Source organism: Bos indicus, chromosome 2 (genome assembly GCF_029378745.1).
Source record: "Bos indicus isolate NIAB-ARS_2022 breed Sahiwal x Tharparkar chromosome 2, NIAB-ARS_B.indTharparkar_mat_pri_1.0, whole genome shotgun sequence".
NCBI lineage: Eukaryota > Metazoa > Chordata > Mammalia > Artiodactyla > Bovidae > Bos > Bos indicus.
In genome coordinates, this window is record NC_091761.1 from 25,688,437 (window position 1) to 25,705,582 (window position 17,146).

Sequence of the window (17,146 nt, forward strand, 5' to 3'; positions counted from 1 at the left end):
CAAAAGGGAGCTAAACTTCCAGGCCTAGGGAGAAATCCCAAAGTGGCTGTTGTGAAACAATACTGGTATGATTTCCACGGCAAAAGAATTAAGAGAACAAGCAAGACAAAGTTGTGTATCATAACGGGGCTGAAATACAGAGAGGCGGTTCTTTCCGGAGCAAAGACCCATCTGAAAAAGGGCCCCCAGTTACTCTGTAACTGTCCAGAATCTCATCTTGAACAGATCCTTGAGTTACTAGCACTTCTGCAGACCGCAGCATGGCCGGCTGCCAGGAGGAAGCCCAGTTTACCTGTGAACTCTGAGAGTACCAACAACCAGAAAGACACAGGCAATTCACCAGATAAAAAGATCGCGTACTATATGTACAGCAGGTATCAACTTTTAAAAGAAGCCCGACAGTCTCCGGTCAAGTCCTAAGGCCGCGCGAGAAACTCAAGGTGTGATGGGAAAATCTTACCCTAACCTCTTAACCACAAAACTGACCCTGCCCTCCTACTTTCCGCATCTTTGCGCCCAACTTACGTGCCCAGAACCTTCCAAACCAAAGAAGCCTCGGACATAGGCAGCCCACAGGAGCCTTCAAATTCCTGGCGAAACCTGACCGCTTTGTAAAGCCTCCCGGAAGAAGAAAAGATCAAGTGAGACCGGCTCAGCGGGGTCTTGCCGAGGTGACCCCGGAGTTAACGTATTTATTTTCACGCTGCAACTGCTGATTGCTTTACAGAGACAATTCATGCTGTAGCTCTGCATGGAGCTGAGGACAAAAGTAACATTTTAATTAATATTATAATTATTAAGAAAGCTATTAAATAACCTGTACAGAGCCCGGCCCAAGTCCTAGCAAAAAACTCTGAGCACTATTTCAAATCTCTCAAGGTCCTTCCGTTTTGATTTCAGTAGCGTCTGCTATACACAAAGGTCAGCCCAGGATGGGTCCCCCTAAATTCAGGTCTCCCAGATTGGGGGAAAATGGTTCAGAGCCTCTTTTTCCTGGCGCCGAGCTCTCAACTCTACCACCCCTGCTCCTCCTGGATACAGGGTCCGGTCCACAGGCCGGCCAGGGAGTTGGAGGCCTGGCGTCGCCCTGGGAGGCAGGCAAGCAGGAAGAGGCAAGTGCCTCTCTTAGGTCTCCCTTTGGCCGGCTGCCCACAGGCCACCCGCCTCCCCGCACCCGAACCTCCCCGAAGAGGTGCTGGGTAGGGAGCCCGAGGCAGGAGAGGTCTCGATTAGCCCCTAGATGGGCTTACAGGTCCCGCGGGTCCTCCCGCTTTACTCCGGCCTCAGCAACTTTGAGCTTCTTATTCTGGTGCGTCTTAACGTGCTTGGCGAGGTGGTCGCTACGCATGAAGCGCTTGCCGCACTCGGGGCAGGCGAAGCGCTTCTCGCCCGTGTGAGTCCGCAGATGCCGCTGCAGCTCGTCCGAGCGCGTGAAGCTTTTACCGCAGAAGAGCCAGTTGCACACAAAGGGCCGCTCGCCCGTGTGCCAGCGCAGGTGCGCCTTCAGGTGCGACGTTTTGCCGTACACCTTGCCGCAGCCCGGCACGTGACACACGTGCTGCTTCTTCTTGCCCGGCTCTGCCTCCGGGGCACCGCCCGCCGCTTGGCAGTTGGGGCAGCGGCAGCGGCGGCACCTCCTGGCCGTGGCCGCCAGGGGGGCCTTGGTTTGCAGCAGCGCAGCGATTTGGCTCTGGTACTGCGCGAAGTCCGACGGGCCCAACACCAGGCCCCGCTGCAGCGCGGCGGCGGCAGCTGCAGCGGCGGCCGCCGTAGCGGGGAAGCGCGGCGCGTGGGGGCCCCCGGCGCAGGGGCCAGAGAGGCTGCTCCCTGGAACCCCCGAGGTTCCCGGACCGCTGCCGGCCTGCGGGATACTCCACCACGGGAGGTCGTCGGGGGCCGAGTTGGGGGACAGCTGGCGGCACGTGGGCGGCGGTGGCGGCGGCGGCGGGGGCAGCAAGTTGGAGTAGCCGGGGGGCAGCGCGGCCTGGGCCGCGTAGGGCACGTAGGCGGGCGCGCAGCTGGCGGGCAGCGCCGCCATGCTCGAGGGCAGCATCTTGACCGGCGAGAACTCGTAGGGGTACGAGGGGTCGGCAGGGGGTGTAAGCGGCAGCTCGTGCGCCGCCCCGAAGGACGGCTGCAGGTGCGATTTCTGTGGTGTCAGCCCCAGGCTGGGGTGTGGGGGCGGCAGTGCGCCGGGCGAGTGCGCTGGCATGTCAGCGGTCCACGGGTGAAAGAGCCTGGAGGGCGAGCCCAGCGCGGGGTCGTAGGACACCTGCAGGAAATCCGGGGGCGCCGTGGCGCCCGGCTGGCCGATACGGCTACAGGTGGCGGCTAGCAGCGCCAGGGGCGAATGCTTGCCCAGGTCCGGGGAGGCGCTGGGGGTGCGGTCCTGCATAGGCGGCGGCAGGGGAGGGCGGAGAAGAGACAAAAGGTTAAGCGCTCCAAGCGCGGTCTCCGGGTCGGCCCGCCTCCCGCACGCCGGCTGTAATACCGCCGCCCCTCCCCTGTCCCGGCAGTCCCTCCCCTGGCCGCCGCACCCTGCGCACGCACCCACCAGTTAGGGGAAACTTTTGGTGCCCTCGCTACCTGGATGCAGAAAGCGCGAGCGCTTCCTGTTAAACTACTTGGTGCAGAGAGTCGCTATCCAGTCTCAAAGGAAGCAGGCACAAAGTAGGAGGGGAGCGATCCGACGGGCCACTCCCGACTCCGCGGTCAGAAAGGGTCTGGAAACACCCACAGCCCGGCTGCTCATCTACCTTCCCTCCCATCTTTTAAGCTCTCATTTCCACTCTACTCTCGCGCTCCTCCTCCGCCCGCCCCAGGAGGGCCCAGCGCTGTGAGCTGGGGCCGGTTTTCAGCCAGAGGCGCACCTCCGAACAACCCCCGCATACGCGCGTCCCTCCCCGCAGAGGCCACACTCCTGACACCAAGGTTGGGTGTGAAGTTGGTACGGGCACCCCTATGTCTCACTTCATTGGCACCCACCTAGCGGGATTCTCTTTGAAATTCAGGAGGCACAGAGTACCAGGAAAGATCCAGACACGGCCCTTCCCACCTTTCCCTCGCCCGCCTCCAAGCCCAGCCCTGACCTGTAGGAAGGCCTGTAGCGAGTCGTTCCGGAGGACGGCCACGGCGGCCATGGCTACGGCTTGCGGGCCGCTGGCTGCGGAGCAGGGCGCTGCTGAGGCATGGAGACCCGAGGGCGAGGACGAAGGGCCGCCTAGCGTCCCTTCCTGGCGCCCGCCCTGCGCGCTGGGGCCCTCCCTGCCCGCGCCCCTCGCCGCACCCCGCTCGCTCGCCCCGCGCGCGGTCTGAGCGCTTCAGGATCACCTCCAAGAATTTGATAAGGACTTTGCTGGGCCGCCAGCCAGTCAGAGGGAAGATTTATGGCTTTGAAGTTTGCCGCTACCCAATCATCAAAGAATAGCGGCTCTTTCAGAAGCGAAAGCAAATCCTTTGAATCCACAAAGCTCCTATGGTGTGTTTGTTGGTCTGGATAAAAGAACTGATTATTAGGGGGGATGGGAAGGGAGGAGATAAAGGCGGGACAATTAATGAAGTAATCACTATGTGGGAAATGTATATACACAAATAATTGGATTTTCCTGATCAAAGGGGGCCTTGCCGCCTGGAGACCCGCGCTTGGGTTGCTTGAGACACTCGATCCCCCTCTTTCCCCTACTCCCTTGCAATTAAAGATTTGCACCGAGGCAGCGCCCAAAGTGACAAAGTGTCTTTGTTATCTCCAGAGAAATCTGCCTTCGGCTTCCAGGCGCGGGACTTGGAGACGAAGATGAGGGTAATTCTCTTCTCCCAACGTACTTACACACCCTACAGCCGGACAGCAAAGGCAGAGGCCCGAGCACATCCTCACTCCTAGCACACCTTGGACCCGAGGGAGTTCCCGGGGCTGGGCACGGGAAGCCCCGCGCCCCGCTGCCGCGTGCTCCCGCCTCCATCTCCAACCGGGCGGCAGCCGAGAGGCCGGCAGCTCTGTGACCCTGGGCGGGGCCGGGCGGCCGCCCAGGGCGCTGGATAGTAGCGCACACGCTCCAGTGCCTCCCGCCTCTCTTGCGACGTTCCTCCTGGCGATCTGGAAGTTCTCCGGCCACAACTTTTGCAAATAGTGAGCCTGGGAAAAACCCAAGCCGTGATTACCGCCAAAGCTAAGCTTGGCAGGACACCCAGGACAACCCGAGGGAAAAATATTTGCTATCTCGCTTTTCTCTCTCTGGGCAGGGCCCTGACCTCTATGAGGCCCCACTGAAACCCCCAGAGATACTAGAAATCCCCACCGCCGCGCTAAGGCCCACCAGGCGAGTGCGCCCTCTTGCAAGCTGCACACACCTGCAAGGAACTACCGGGAGAAAACAGTAAGGCGCGGGGGAGGAAGCCTGTAGATGCTGTCTTTGAGCAAACCAGAGGTTGTACGAGGGTGGCTCTCTAAGTGGAAAGAAAAGTCCATAAAAACTGTTGTTCCTGTCACCTTTGTAAAGAAAAAGTTCTTCAGTCTCGGGACACGCTTCCTTGGGCTCAGGAAAACGCTCCCCACAGTGTATACTCCCCCAAACCTTCGCTGCCAGCCATTGCCCGGCCCAGGAGGGACAGCTGGCCATCTGCCTGCCTCCGGCCCAGGAAGCGTCCTGCGGGGGCCGTCCGGACACCCAGATCTCATCCGGTAGGGCAGGCGGGGCTCCGCGGTGTCTTTACCGCGTTGGAAGGCATTAGAGGCCGGGAATAGCCGCTGAGGCCTCCCGCCGGCGGCCACGGTCCGTGTGACCGCTCAGCAGAGTGGGCCTCCTGGGCTGGGCCTACTCCGCTCCGCGTACAACCTCCGGGTACACCGCTTCCTCTCTGAGAGGCCGCAGACCGTGCAGGGATCCTCTGAACCATCTTGCATCCAGCCTTCCTGGGTACGGTTCTCCCGGTACCGCAGGAGACTTACATGAGAAGTCGGATGAGGTGGTCCAACTTGCCGTGCGGCGCCAGCGGTTAGCCCAACCAACACCAACTTCTGATTCGGAGTCTGGGCCGTGTATTGGTGCCCTCTGCACTCACATTGTATGCTGTGTGCTTAGTCGCTCACCTGTGTCTGACTCTTTGCGACCCCATGGACTGTAGCCCACCAGGCTCCTCTGTCCATGGGGATTCTCCAGGCAAGAATATTGGAGTGGGTTGCCATGTCCTCCTCCAGGGGATCCTCCCAACCCAGGGATCAAACCCAGGTCTTCAGCACCGCAGGCGGAGTCTTTACCGTCTGAGCCACGGGAAAGCCCAACACCAGGCCATCCTCCATGCCCAAAGCCAGCAAATAGAAACATCTTGCTGAAGAGGAATGGGCTGAATGCAGCCCAAATACTATGTTTGAGCACTTTGCAAGCCCTGTCCTTGCATGCCCGTCTTCTTTCCAACAAGGTGCCACCCAAGATCGGTGAGCAGTGACTGCACAGCTCGGCTGACACAGTCTGACTGCTGAAGAGGTGGTCCCAGTGCCCTGGGGGCCAGCAAAGAGAGGGGACTTAGTGTTTTGCTCCCGAGTCCGGGCAGACCTACATCTTTCCACAGGAGACCAGAAATCAATTACCTGCGAAACCTGGGACAGGAAGGAGCCCTTTCCCGCATACGTGTCAGAGGCCAGGGAGTCCTACGGTGCACACTCATGCAGGCACCTTTCCGCACTGTGGAAGCGGACCTGGTCCCTTAGTGTGCTTCCTTTTGAGCTACTGTAAGCTCTTCGACCTCCACTATGGATGCCTGGGGGGAGTGCCGCCCAGGCTGGGACAAGCAAGCTAGAGGCATTCTTATTTGCCAAATCTGATTGCTATTTAAACAAAAAGGCTGCTGCTGCTGCTGCTAAGTTGCTTCAGTCGTGTCCGACTCTGTGCGACCCCATAGACAGCAGCCCATCAGGCTCTGCCATCCCTGGGATTCTCCAGGCAAGAATACTGGAGTGGGTTGCCATTTCCTTCTCCATTGCGTGAAAGTGAAAAGTGAAAGTGAAGTCGCTCAGTCGCGACCAACTCCTAGAGACCCCATGGACTGCAGCCTACCAGGCTCCTCCATCCATGGGATTTTCTAGGCAAGAGTATGGAGTGGCTTGCCATTGCCTTCTCCAAACAAAGGCTAGAAAACCCAATTCACATCTCCATAGTTGTTACAGAAGAGAACCTTTTCTCCAAGATGCCCCATTAGCCAATAAACCTCCATCAATGGCCAGCAGGGAGAGAGTACTGACTTGGTGTTAATAGCTCCAACTCTGAAACTCTGAAGGCCGATTTCAAGATGCCACTTTTCAGTTGGTGACATTGGCCAGCAAGTTACTCAACTGCCTTGTACTTCGGTTTCCCAGTTTGTAAAATGGGGGTTATAGAACTGTTCACCATGTAGAGTCTTCATAGGCTTAAAAGAGGTGAATATATTCAAAGTCTTTAGGATACTATGGATGCACAGTAGACCCTCCCGTGACTGAAGTCCTGGCTCTGGGCCTCCCCTCCATTTGTGAAAACCCTCGGGGATTCCAGCCCTCCCAGGCGCAAGCTGAAGTTTGGAGAGAGACTTTTACAAAGTGCTGTTTATCCGCTCTACCTTTGCACTCGGGGCTCCTGAAAAACTTATTCTTAATGAAGTAATGTTCGGTGCGTCCATTAAAAATGCAATGCCGGGAGATCAAAGTACAATATTTATTTTAGAAATTTGTTGCAATCACCAAGAGATACAGGTATCAAGGCCAAATGTCAGTTCCGTTACACAAAGCCCCGCGCCCGGGAAGAGCGTGTGGCTGCTCTGCCATAATGTAAAGAGACATCAAAGACCAAGCGCGCGGCAGAAGTGCGCAGATGGGAGGAGGGAGTGAGCCCGGGAGGGCCCGGCGAGCCCCAGACGGCTAGGGGGCTGCGGGGGCGGGGGTCAGTTCAAAGAAGTATCCGCTGGGGCGCGAGTTCGCAGGAGGGAAGATTTAATGGGCTTTCCTTTGTTGGTGGGTGTGTTTGTGCATGGAGGACCCAGGAACTCCTCTGTGGTCCTCCCGCCCGAGGGCGGAGGCGGGGGGTGCGGGGCAGGGGTGGGAAGCGGTGAATGGGGAGCAAACTTTAACCGCGGCGGGGGGCGGGGAGGTTGAATACTAGCCTCGGGGCGGCGCCTGGCGCAGTGGAGCGGCTCTCGCAGCAGCTCTCCAAGCAGCAGGGTTCCCAGGCTGCGAAGTTTGCCTGGCGGTTTCTTCGAGGGAGGGTGGCGAGCGCTGACTGGGTGCCACCTGCGAGGAGAGGCGGGTAGGTGAACCCGCACAGGCATCCCTGCTATGGACGGACCTGCTGTGCTCGCTCCAGAAACTACTACAGAAAAACGTGTTTACTGAGAGCTCTGGGGTTGCAACTTCGTGATGGGCCTGGTACCTCTCAGGCATTTTCTTTCAGCAAAGGGGACCCATGCCCCTGGGATCAATCCAACAGGTCTCCCATCTTCGGTTGACTTTTTAAAAAATCTATACATAATTTAGGTCATTTCAACAAATTCTTAATTCACTGGCTCTTTAGAGCAGGGTGTTGTTTGACTGCCCAGTCTCGCCCCCACTCTGCGAAAGGCTTTAACCTTGCAAGATTCTGCATTCACCTAGTTAATACAGTACCAATCGTTGGTTTATTAAAGGTGCTGGGAGGGGAGAGAAGGCAGAATTTTCCTGGTGGTAGTAGAGCAGAGTCGCAGGAGGATGCCTGTGCGTTTTCTTCAGCCATCTACAACCAAGCATTCTTAGAGCAGTTACTCGGCAGCCTTTTGAAGTCCTGCTAGAGCAGAAAGCTGCTATTGTTGTTTTCAACTCTCAACAGAAAAGGGATCAAACTTTGCCCCTTCAATTTGAAAGTTTTTTTTTTTTTAATGGTTGGTGGGTGGGTGGGGGTTTCAATCTGACACACTCTAAGTTAACTTTGAGGATTTGGAGAACTTCTGCAGTTTAAACTGCAGACCAAATCACAGATGCCCTAATACTTGTGTCTGAAACAGGGCCTGGATCATTATTACAGCCAAGATGATTCAGTAACAAGGAATTACAATTCTAGGAATCTTTGGAAAACACAAGCTTAGTTTGAAAGTTTCTTGAACTGGAAACCTTGAATTAACTTTAAGCTTAAGTTTCAGTGGGCTTCCTGATAGCTCAGTTGGTAAAGAATCCACCTGCAATGCAGGAGACCCTGGTTTGGTTTCTGGGTTGGGAAGATCCCCTGGAGAAGCCATAGGCTATCCACTCCAGTATTCTTGGGCTTCCATTGTGGCTCAGCTGGTAAAGAATCTGCCTGCAATGTGGGAGACCTGGATTCGATCTCTGGGTTGGGAAGATCCCCTGGAGAAGGGAAAGGCTACCCACTCCAGTATTCTGGCCTGGAGAATTCCATGAACTGTGAAGTCCCTAGGGTCACAACAAGTCAGACAGGACTGAGTGAATTTCACTTTCATTTTAAGCTTCAAATTTGGATCAGTATGTAATGGATGGATAAGTGGAATTCTAAATGTGGGAGGGATAATTTATCTCATCCAGTTAGACTCCTCCATTTGATGGCAGAAGGAAACAAGAGTTGCATAAGTGTGTCATGCCCGTACAGCGCTGTGAACTTCAGTAGATGCTTATTGGTGTTGGGTGGTAGAGTAGAATTGTGTGTAACAGTGTCATCTGCCTAGTGGTTGGTGCTACAGAACACACAAATGCAGTAGGGACTCAAAGGAGAGCACTACTGAGGGCTGGAGTAGTTAAGGGAGGCTTATTAGGGAGCTGGCATTTGAAGGAGACTTTAAGGACCTATGGAATTTTAATTCATAGAGAGGGTAAAGTACAGCAATGAAAGAGAACTCCCCTTAGGGGAGAAGCTGAATAACCATGAAAGATGAAATTCTACATCTTGGATTTGCTAGTGTAAACACAGTGGAGCCAGGTTAGAGAATTAAGGAATAGAGTTTGGCCCAGATGCTATATGTAGTAGGGCTTTAGTGTAGACTTCTTAGCAGGGGAATTACATAAATTCAATTCATTTATTAAATTTCCTGCTTTAGGAGGGTTGGCTTGCTGAGCACTTGGAGGGATAAATGCAGATGCAATTATCTAAGTGTGAGATGGTAAAGCTGTAATCTGGGAACTAGTGTGGGTAGTGAAAGGATGACAAACATTTTAAAGGGAAAAAAAGCAAAACTTGATTGACAGGTTGGAATAAGATGAAACAAAGGGAAAAATAAAGGTCCCTCTCTTGACAAATGGTGCTGGGAGAACTGGATGTCCACATGTAAAAGAATGATGTTGGGCATTTTATTTACATCACACACAAAAAGTAAATGGATCATAGATCTAAATACAAGAGTTGAAGTATAAAAGTCATAGAAGAAAACATAGGATTAAGGCCTCATGACCTTGGGTTAGGCAACACCTTCTTAGATACACCAAAAGTGTAATTGGCAAAAGAAAAAATAAATTGGACTTTGTAAAAATTTATAACTTTGTGCTTCAAAGGATACTATCAAAACTGAAAAAACTCATAGAATAGGAGAAAACATTTACTGATGATGCATCTAATAAGAGACTTGTATCCATAATGTATAAAGAAATCTTACAACTCAACAATAGAAAACTAACACACTTTTTCAAAAGGCAAAGGATCTGAATAGACTTTTCTCCAAAGTAGATATGCAAAAGGAAAATAAGCACATGAAAAGACGCTCAACAGCATTAGCCATCACTGAAATACAAGTCATTATTTGGCTTTCACAATAGCCAAAAGGTAGAAACAGCTCACATGTCTGTCAATTGATGAATGGATATACAAAACGTGTTACATTTATATGATGGAATATTATTCAGCTGTAAAAAGTCCGAAATACTGACACCTGTTACAACATGAATGAACTTTGAAAAGATTATATTATGTGGAAGAAACCAGTCACAAAAGATCATTTATAGTATGTTTCCATTTATATGAAATGTCTAGACTAGACAAATCCAGAGACAGAAAATATATTAGTGGTTGCCAGGCTCCGCGGGGTGGTGGGTAGGAAGAGGAGGGAATGATTGTTCTTGGACTGCTTTTTTCTTTTGGTGGGGGTGAAATATTCTAAGATTGTGGTGATGGTTGCACAACTCTGTGAATATACTAGAAACCACTTTAAATGGATGAATGGTATGATGCATGGTTATATTTCAATAAAGCTGTTAAAAATTCAAAAGGAACCGAAAGCTTAGCCTGTGAAGCAGTAAGAATGGTTCAGTTGCTGATGAAAATGGGAGATTAAGGAAGACAGACAGACTGGTAGTACTGAATTCAGTTTGGGGCTGTTGAGTCTAAACTGTGAACTGGATGTTTGGGGGAAATGCTTGCAGAAAGCCAGAAGGGTGGAGAGTGGGCAGTGCAAGTGAGCGATAAGACTAGAGATAAGGAATTACAAACTTTTGAAAAGCAGTGATGGTGGAATAGGTGAGCTCACTGAAGTGAGTGGAGGTCAACCAGGTAGAGAAAAGCTATAGAATTTGTGAGGAAACTCCAATTAGAAGATGAACAGAGGTAGAAGCACCATCAAAGCAGCCATGGGAAAAAGAGTCAAGAAAGCCCAGAGAAAACAAAAAATGTACAGGTAGGAGAAGAGCAAGACCACTGGACATGACCAAAGGGGTAAAGAGCTAGAGGAAAGGGTAGTAAGAAAAAGAGTTCATCGGATTTAGGAGGAAACTTTTGAGGATCCATCTTCAGAGCTGAGGTGGGGATAGGAAGAGGATTATGAGTCTAAGCAGCGGCTGGATCGGACAGCAGGGTCAAGGCAAAGCGCTGCATTTGTGTTTTAGGGTATGGATAAAAGGAAATGTTAGAAAGAGGGCGTGGTTGTAGGTGGAGAGCCTAGAGACTAGGGGCTTGCAGCAGAGATGTGAGGGCTTCCTTTAATGAGGAGCAGAGAGAGGTTAGCAAGTCTAACTGCAGGAAGGAACTTCTGCTGGGGGCCATGCCAAATGAAACTCAAGGGGAAGCTCCTTATTTATTCATTTAAAGCAAAAAGTATGCAGCAACATGGATGGACGTAGAGATTACCATACCAAGTGAAGTAAGCCAGGCAGAAAGACAAGTAATCATATAATGTTACATATATGTGGAATCAAAAAAAATGACACAAATGAACTTATTTACAAAACAGAAGCAGACACACAGACATAGAAAATAAAGTTATAGTTGCCAAAGGGAAAGAGGGGGAGGAATAAATTAGGAGTTTGGAATTAAAAGATACATATTTATATAAAATTAACAACAAGGACCTACTATATAGCATAAGGAACTGTATTCATATCTTATACTAACCCATAGCTAAGTCGCTAAGTCGCTCAGTCGTGTCTGACTCTGTGCAGCCCCATAGACGGCAGCCCACCAGGCTCCCCCGTCCCTGGGATTCTCCAGGCAAGAATACTGGAGTGGGTTGCCATTTCCTTCTCCAATGCATAAAAGAGAAAAGTGAAAGTGAAGTCGCTCAGTCTTGTTCAACTCTTAGCGATCCCATGGACTGCAGCCCACCAGGCTCCTCCATTCATGGATTTTCTAGGCAAGAGTACTGGAGTGGGGTGCCATTGCCCCATAATACAATAGAAAAGAATCCGTAAAAGGATAAATATGTATAAATATATATGTATGTATAGTTATTACACATCTGAAACTAACACTTTGTGTAAATTAGTTTCACATGTGCTGTGCTGAGTCACTCAGTCATGTCCGACTCTTTGTAACCCCATACACTGCAGCCTGCTAGGCTCCTCTGTCCATGGTGATTCTCCAGGCAGGAATTCTGGAGTGGGTTTCCATGCCCTTCTCCAGAGGATCTTCCAATTCAGGGATCGAACCCAGGTCTCCCGGATTCTTTACTGTCTGAGCCACCAAGGAAGCCCATGAATACTGGAGTGGGTAGCCTATCCCTTCTCCAGGGGATCTTCCCAACCTAGTAATTGAACTGGGGTCTCCTGCATTGCAGGCGGGTTCTTTACCGGCTGAGCTACCAAGGAAGCCCAAATCAACCATACTTCAATTTTTTTTAAAAAAAGGTACATGGTAAAGCCACTGCTGAGAGTGAAGGGGGTGGGGGAATTCCACACTAAAAGTGCTGTAGGATATGATTCGCAGATCAGGAGACGCTTACACCTATCCGTGCCGGGCCTTGTCCTGTGTGTTTTACTCCACCACACCATTAAGCCCTGCCTTGTAGTCCACTCTACTGGCACTTGGACTTCCTCAGACAAGAATGTGGCCCCTATCCTTACCCCTCCTGTCTCGTAAGGAGATGGACAGTGCAGATGTCCTGCTGTGGGGGCTGTCATATGGGGCAGGAGGAGAAGTTTTGGGGTGCTACCTGCCTCTGTGGGAGGGAGGTCCCCACATAAACCTGCTGTTTTTTTTGAGGCATATAAAATTGCCTTGGGCTGTAAGCAAAAATATTGCTTTCAACAGCATGGCTATGAGTGATCTTTAAGTGCAGACAAGGCCCCCCTTACACAAAACATCCTAGAAAAGATAGTACCTAGCTTCTTTTCTTAGAGGCTGGCATTGGTGGTACAGTGGTGAGCATAGCTGGCTTCCAAACTTCCTTTCTTAAGAATATCGTTTCCTATTTTAGTTTGTCTATTAATAGTCATGTTTTAAAATGACCCTGTGTTTTGATTTGTGACCATAATCACTTGATGCCAGGAGAAATAGTGGCACAGAGAAGTGCTAGGGCTGAGGCCATTGCAGGAGCTGGCAGAAGCTCAAGCTCCTTCTGCTCATTTCCCATCTTTCGCGGCTCAGGGAACCCCGTCTGTATGAGTGCAGAGTCCGTGCACTCAGGCACAGTGGGGGATCCTGGACATAGAGAAGATGTGCCCTGCCTGGGGGGTTTGGAATCCAGTACTGAGGACAGAAGAACTCGCAGTGGAACCACAGTTGGGTCGTGGGACCGTGGGGAAGACATTGATGGCAGATGAAAGAACTGAGGCCCAGAGACGTGAGTGGTTGGCTTCCTGAGGTCACACAACACAGTGGAAAAACTGAGTGGTGCCTAAGTTGTTTCTCCAATGCTGATAGAAAAAGGGACTATTGAACGATTTTCCTTGTCCTGTTATTTGTGGGATCATTTTTCCCCCCTTAAAACAGAAGAAAGTGATAAATCTTTCTGCTAAGCTACACAATAATTTTATACATAAATTTCTGGGGATTTGATCTGGACATAGCAAAAAATGAAAACATGCATTAATTGGATGCAGGTCTAATAAAGATTCTGTCTGCATAACAAGAAACAAAAAACTCTGGACTCTCTCTGTTTTTTAACCCTCTGAGTCTAGCCTCACCCTGGATGGAGGGGTGGGGGTAGCTCATGGGCTGGAAAAAAGGAGTGCTATGAGGTGGTGGGTTTGCAGCACGATCTCTCCGGCATGCTGGTAGTGGCCTCTGGGTGGTCACCGCCTGTGCCCTGTGTACCAGGCACTTTCACTTGCTGTGTGCGTATGTGGCCACGTCCTGGAGGCTCATACTGCTGCTGCCCATCACAGCGATGTGGGGTCTCATCAAATCTCTTACAACCCTATTTTATGGATGGGGGGAATGTGGCACAGAGGAGTTAAGTTATTTGCCCAGGATCCTACATCCTGTTACTGGATTTGGATCCAGGTAACGGAGAAGGCAATGGCAACCCACTCCAGTACTCTTGCCTGGAAAATCCCATGGACGGAGGGGCCTGGTAGGCTGTGGTCCATGGCGTCGCTAGGAGTCGGACACGACTGAGAGACTTCACTTTCACGTGTTGGAGAAGGAAATGGCAACCCACTCCAGTGTTCTTGCCTGGAGTATCCCAGGGACGGGGGAGCCTGGTGGGCTGCCGTCTATGGGGTCGCACAGAGTCGGACACGACTGAAGAGACTTAGCAGCAGCAGCAATGTTACTTCAGAGGGCATCCTTTTAACCTTCAGGATGGAGTGCCACCCTGAGGAATGCAAGTCTTTCTGTTATCAGAAAAGCAATGTATGTGTCTGTGGTTCTGCAGCGGTGGTATTTAACAAGAAACCTGGGTAATTTTTTAGCCACGTAACAAGGTGTTTGTTATTTGCCTCATGGTTAAAGTGTCAGACCCACATGAGATGTCTGCTCTCTGTGTCTCTCAAGGAGAAAGACAGTTTGACCTCAAGGAGGATAGTGTGGACCCATGACCTTTCCTTTCCTGGCTAGAGTACACTTCTCTCCCCTTACCCTCATCCCAAGCCACCAGGGGGCACACAGAATCAGCTATTTACCTTGGAAGGTTAAAGGCTCCAATTCTAAGGATGTAAGTATTAGTCCAGTATCTTTAGGGGTCCAGCTGGGGAGGGACTAACACAAACATCAGGTCTCCAAGTGTCCCTAGTTCCATTTAAAAGATCAGCTCACCCATGGGGCTTTTGGTCTTGAGAAACAACACCCTTTTCTGTGGGTTCTAGGATCATGATTTGGTTTCAAGTAGGAACTGTTACCTTATCCTAGCCCTCCCCCTTCAGGATCACTCAGACCTAGTCATTCCCTTTGGGGACCCTCACTGATCCTTGTCTCCAATTGTTCTCTTCTCTCTCTTTTCCCTTTTCTTGGCTGCTCTCTTAAGTCTTTCTTGTTTATTATTTTCTAACAATTGCACTCATCTCTCATGCTAGTAAAGCAATGCTCAAAATTCTCCAAGCCAGGCTCCAGTAGTACTTGAACTGTGAACTTACAGATGTTCAAGCTGGATTTAGAAAAGGCAGAGGAACCAGAGAACAAATTGCCAACATCCATTGGATCGCTGAAAAAGCAAGAGAGTTCCAGAAAAACATCTACTTCTGCTTTATTGACCACGCCAAAGCCTTTGACTGTGTGGATCACAACAAACTGTTGAAAATTCTTAAAGAGAGATGGGAGTACCAGACCACCTGACCTGCCTCCTGAGAAATGTGTATGCAGGTAAGAAGCAACAGTTAGAACTGGACATGGAACAACAGATTGGTTCCAAATCAGGAAAGGAGTACGTCAAGGCTGTGTATTGTCACCCTGCTTATTTAACTTATATGCAGAGTACATCATGAGAAATGCTGGGCTGGAAGAAGCACAAGCTGGAATCAAGATTGCCGGGAGAAATATCAATAACCTCAGATATGCAGATGACACCACCCTTATGGCAGAAAGTGAAGAAGAACTAAAGAGCCTCTTGATGAAAGTGAAAGAGGAGAGTGGAAAAGTTGGCTTAAAGCTCAATATTCAGAAAACTAAGATCATGGCATCTGGTCCCATCACTCATGGCAAATAGATGGGGAAATAGTGAGAGACTTTATTTTTGGGGGCTCCAAAATCACTGCAGATGGTGACTGCAGCCATGAAATTAAAAGACGCTTGCTCCTTGGAAGAAAAGCTATGACCAACCTAGATAAGCTTATTAAAAAGCAGAGACATTACTTTGCCAACAAAGGTCCGTCTAGTCAAGGCTATGGTTTTTCCAGTGGTCATGTATGAATGTGAGAGTTGGACTATAAAGAAAGCTGAGTGCTGGAAAATTGATACTTTAGAACTGTGGTGCTAAAGAAGACTCTTGAGAGTCCCTTGGACTGCAAGGAGATCAAACTGGTCAATCCTAAAGGAAGCCAGTCCTGAATATTCATTGGAAGGACTGATGCTGAAGCTGAAATTCCACTACTCTGGCCACCTGATGAGAAGAACTGACTCATTGAAAAAGACCAAAATGCTAGGAAAGATTGAAGGCAGGAGGAGAAGGGGATGACAGAGGATGAGATGGTTGGATGGCATCACCAACTCAATGGACATGAGTCTGAGTAAACTCCGGGAGTTGGTGATGGATAGGGAGGCCTGGCGTGCTGTAGTCCATGGGATCACGAAGAGTCGGACACGAATGAGCAACTAAACTGAACTGAAGATTTCCCTAGGTGGCTAGTATATGAGGCTCTAAGACCTACACCAGGATTCATACTTACCTCTTGCTTACTGTATTGGTCAGGGTTCAGTTAAGTGAGTAGAATTAGTTCTACCTGATTTAAGCATAAAGGGACTTATTCCAAGGTTGCCAGTGTCTTACAGCTTGACTGGAGGGCTGAAGAAACAAAGTCTCAGCTGAGCTTTCAAGAATGACTCCCAAAGCAACACCACAGACCTGGGTGGACAAGAAAGCCACTGCCTCTTGCCAGGATCAGAAGGTGGTGGCATTAGAAAGCTGCCTGCCTATTGGGAAGCCAGTGACACCTGCCCAGCTTCAGAATTATGCCAGCTGCACTGTGATCTCTACCTTGTCTCTTGACAACTGTGTATGTAGGGCTGTGACATTAGGACCTCTGTTATAACTGGCATAGAAAAAACAAATATACCACAACCGTACTTACTGATAGAAGCAGCAGAAACACAGTTTCTGCCTCACAATTATGTACTTCTGTCTCCTAAATTTGGTATGCTGCATCTGAGTGGCTTAATCTAAATCACAGATCTGGAACCCTAGCTGCAAGAGAGTCTGGTAAATGTAGATTTTTAACTTTCTGACCTAGAAAGAAATTGGAGTAGCTACTAAGTGAGCCATTCCAAATATCTGCCATGTTTGCTGCTTATGAGGTTGCTTCACTTTGACTCCTGGTCTACATTCCCAGGTTCTCACTTCTCTTTCAGGGAATTGCCCAAGGACTGTTAATCTCTTTCTTCTCATTATAAGTACTAATTTCAGTTCAGTCACTCTGGTCCCGCTACAGTGGAGTTATGTCATTCAGCCAATATTTATTGAGTCCCTAACATGTGTGCTCCCTTAACCATTTCTTTACCTCATGACTCCTGAGTCCCTCTCCAGCTTTAACCTTGATCTTTCTCTAGAACTCCAGCCCATTATTAACTGACATCCTTGAGATTGCCTCAAGAATGTCCTGCCAGATCTCCAAAATAAATATATCCTCAGGAAACATCTCCCTGCTTTCCAAACCAACTCACTGTTCCAAGATTTCTGGTTGGTGGTGCTTAAACTGGTTCACATACAAACTCAACTGAACTCCTTCCTTCACTCCCCACTTCCATCACTGCTCATTGCATTTCCATGCTGTTATCCAATTCTTACTTCTTCCTTCTCCCACTTCCATTTTCCTGTTTGAAGCTTTCATTATTTTTCAGCTCCCTTTTCACAG

At 50.1% G+C, this 17,146-nt stretch overlaps 1 protein-coding gene across 4 annotated transcripts in view; it reads right to left on the bottom strand.

Annotated features, from left to right (window-relative positions):
* Window positions 1-7,021, bottom strand: part of SP5 (Sp5 transcription factor) — a 73,207-nt gene extending 66,186 nt beyond the window's left edge. Inside the window, exons 1-2 of one of the 4 annotated variants that reach the window (XM_070803409.1) lie at window positions 3,827-7,021; window positions 653-2,389 (exon numbers count right to left, since the gene is read on the bottom strand). In XM_070803409.1, coding sequence (XP_070659510.1) covers window positions 1,247-2,389; window positions 3,827-3,868 — 1,185 coding nt within the window. In that variant the 5' untranslated portion in view covers window positions 3,869-7,021 and the 3' untranslated portion in view covers window positions 653-1,246. The other 3 variants (XM_070803403.1, XM_070803413.1, XM_070803449.1) reach the window with 3 other exon arrangements.
* Between the last annotated feature and the right edge of the window lie 10,125 nt (window positions 7,022-17,146).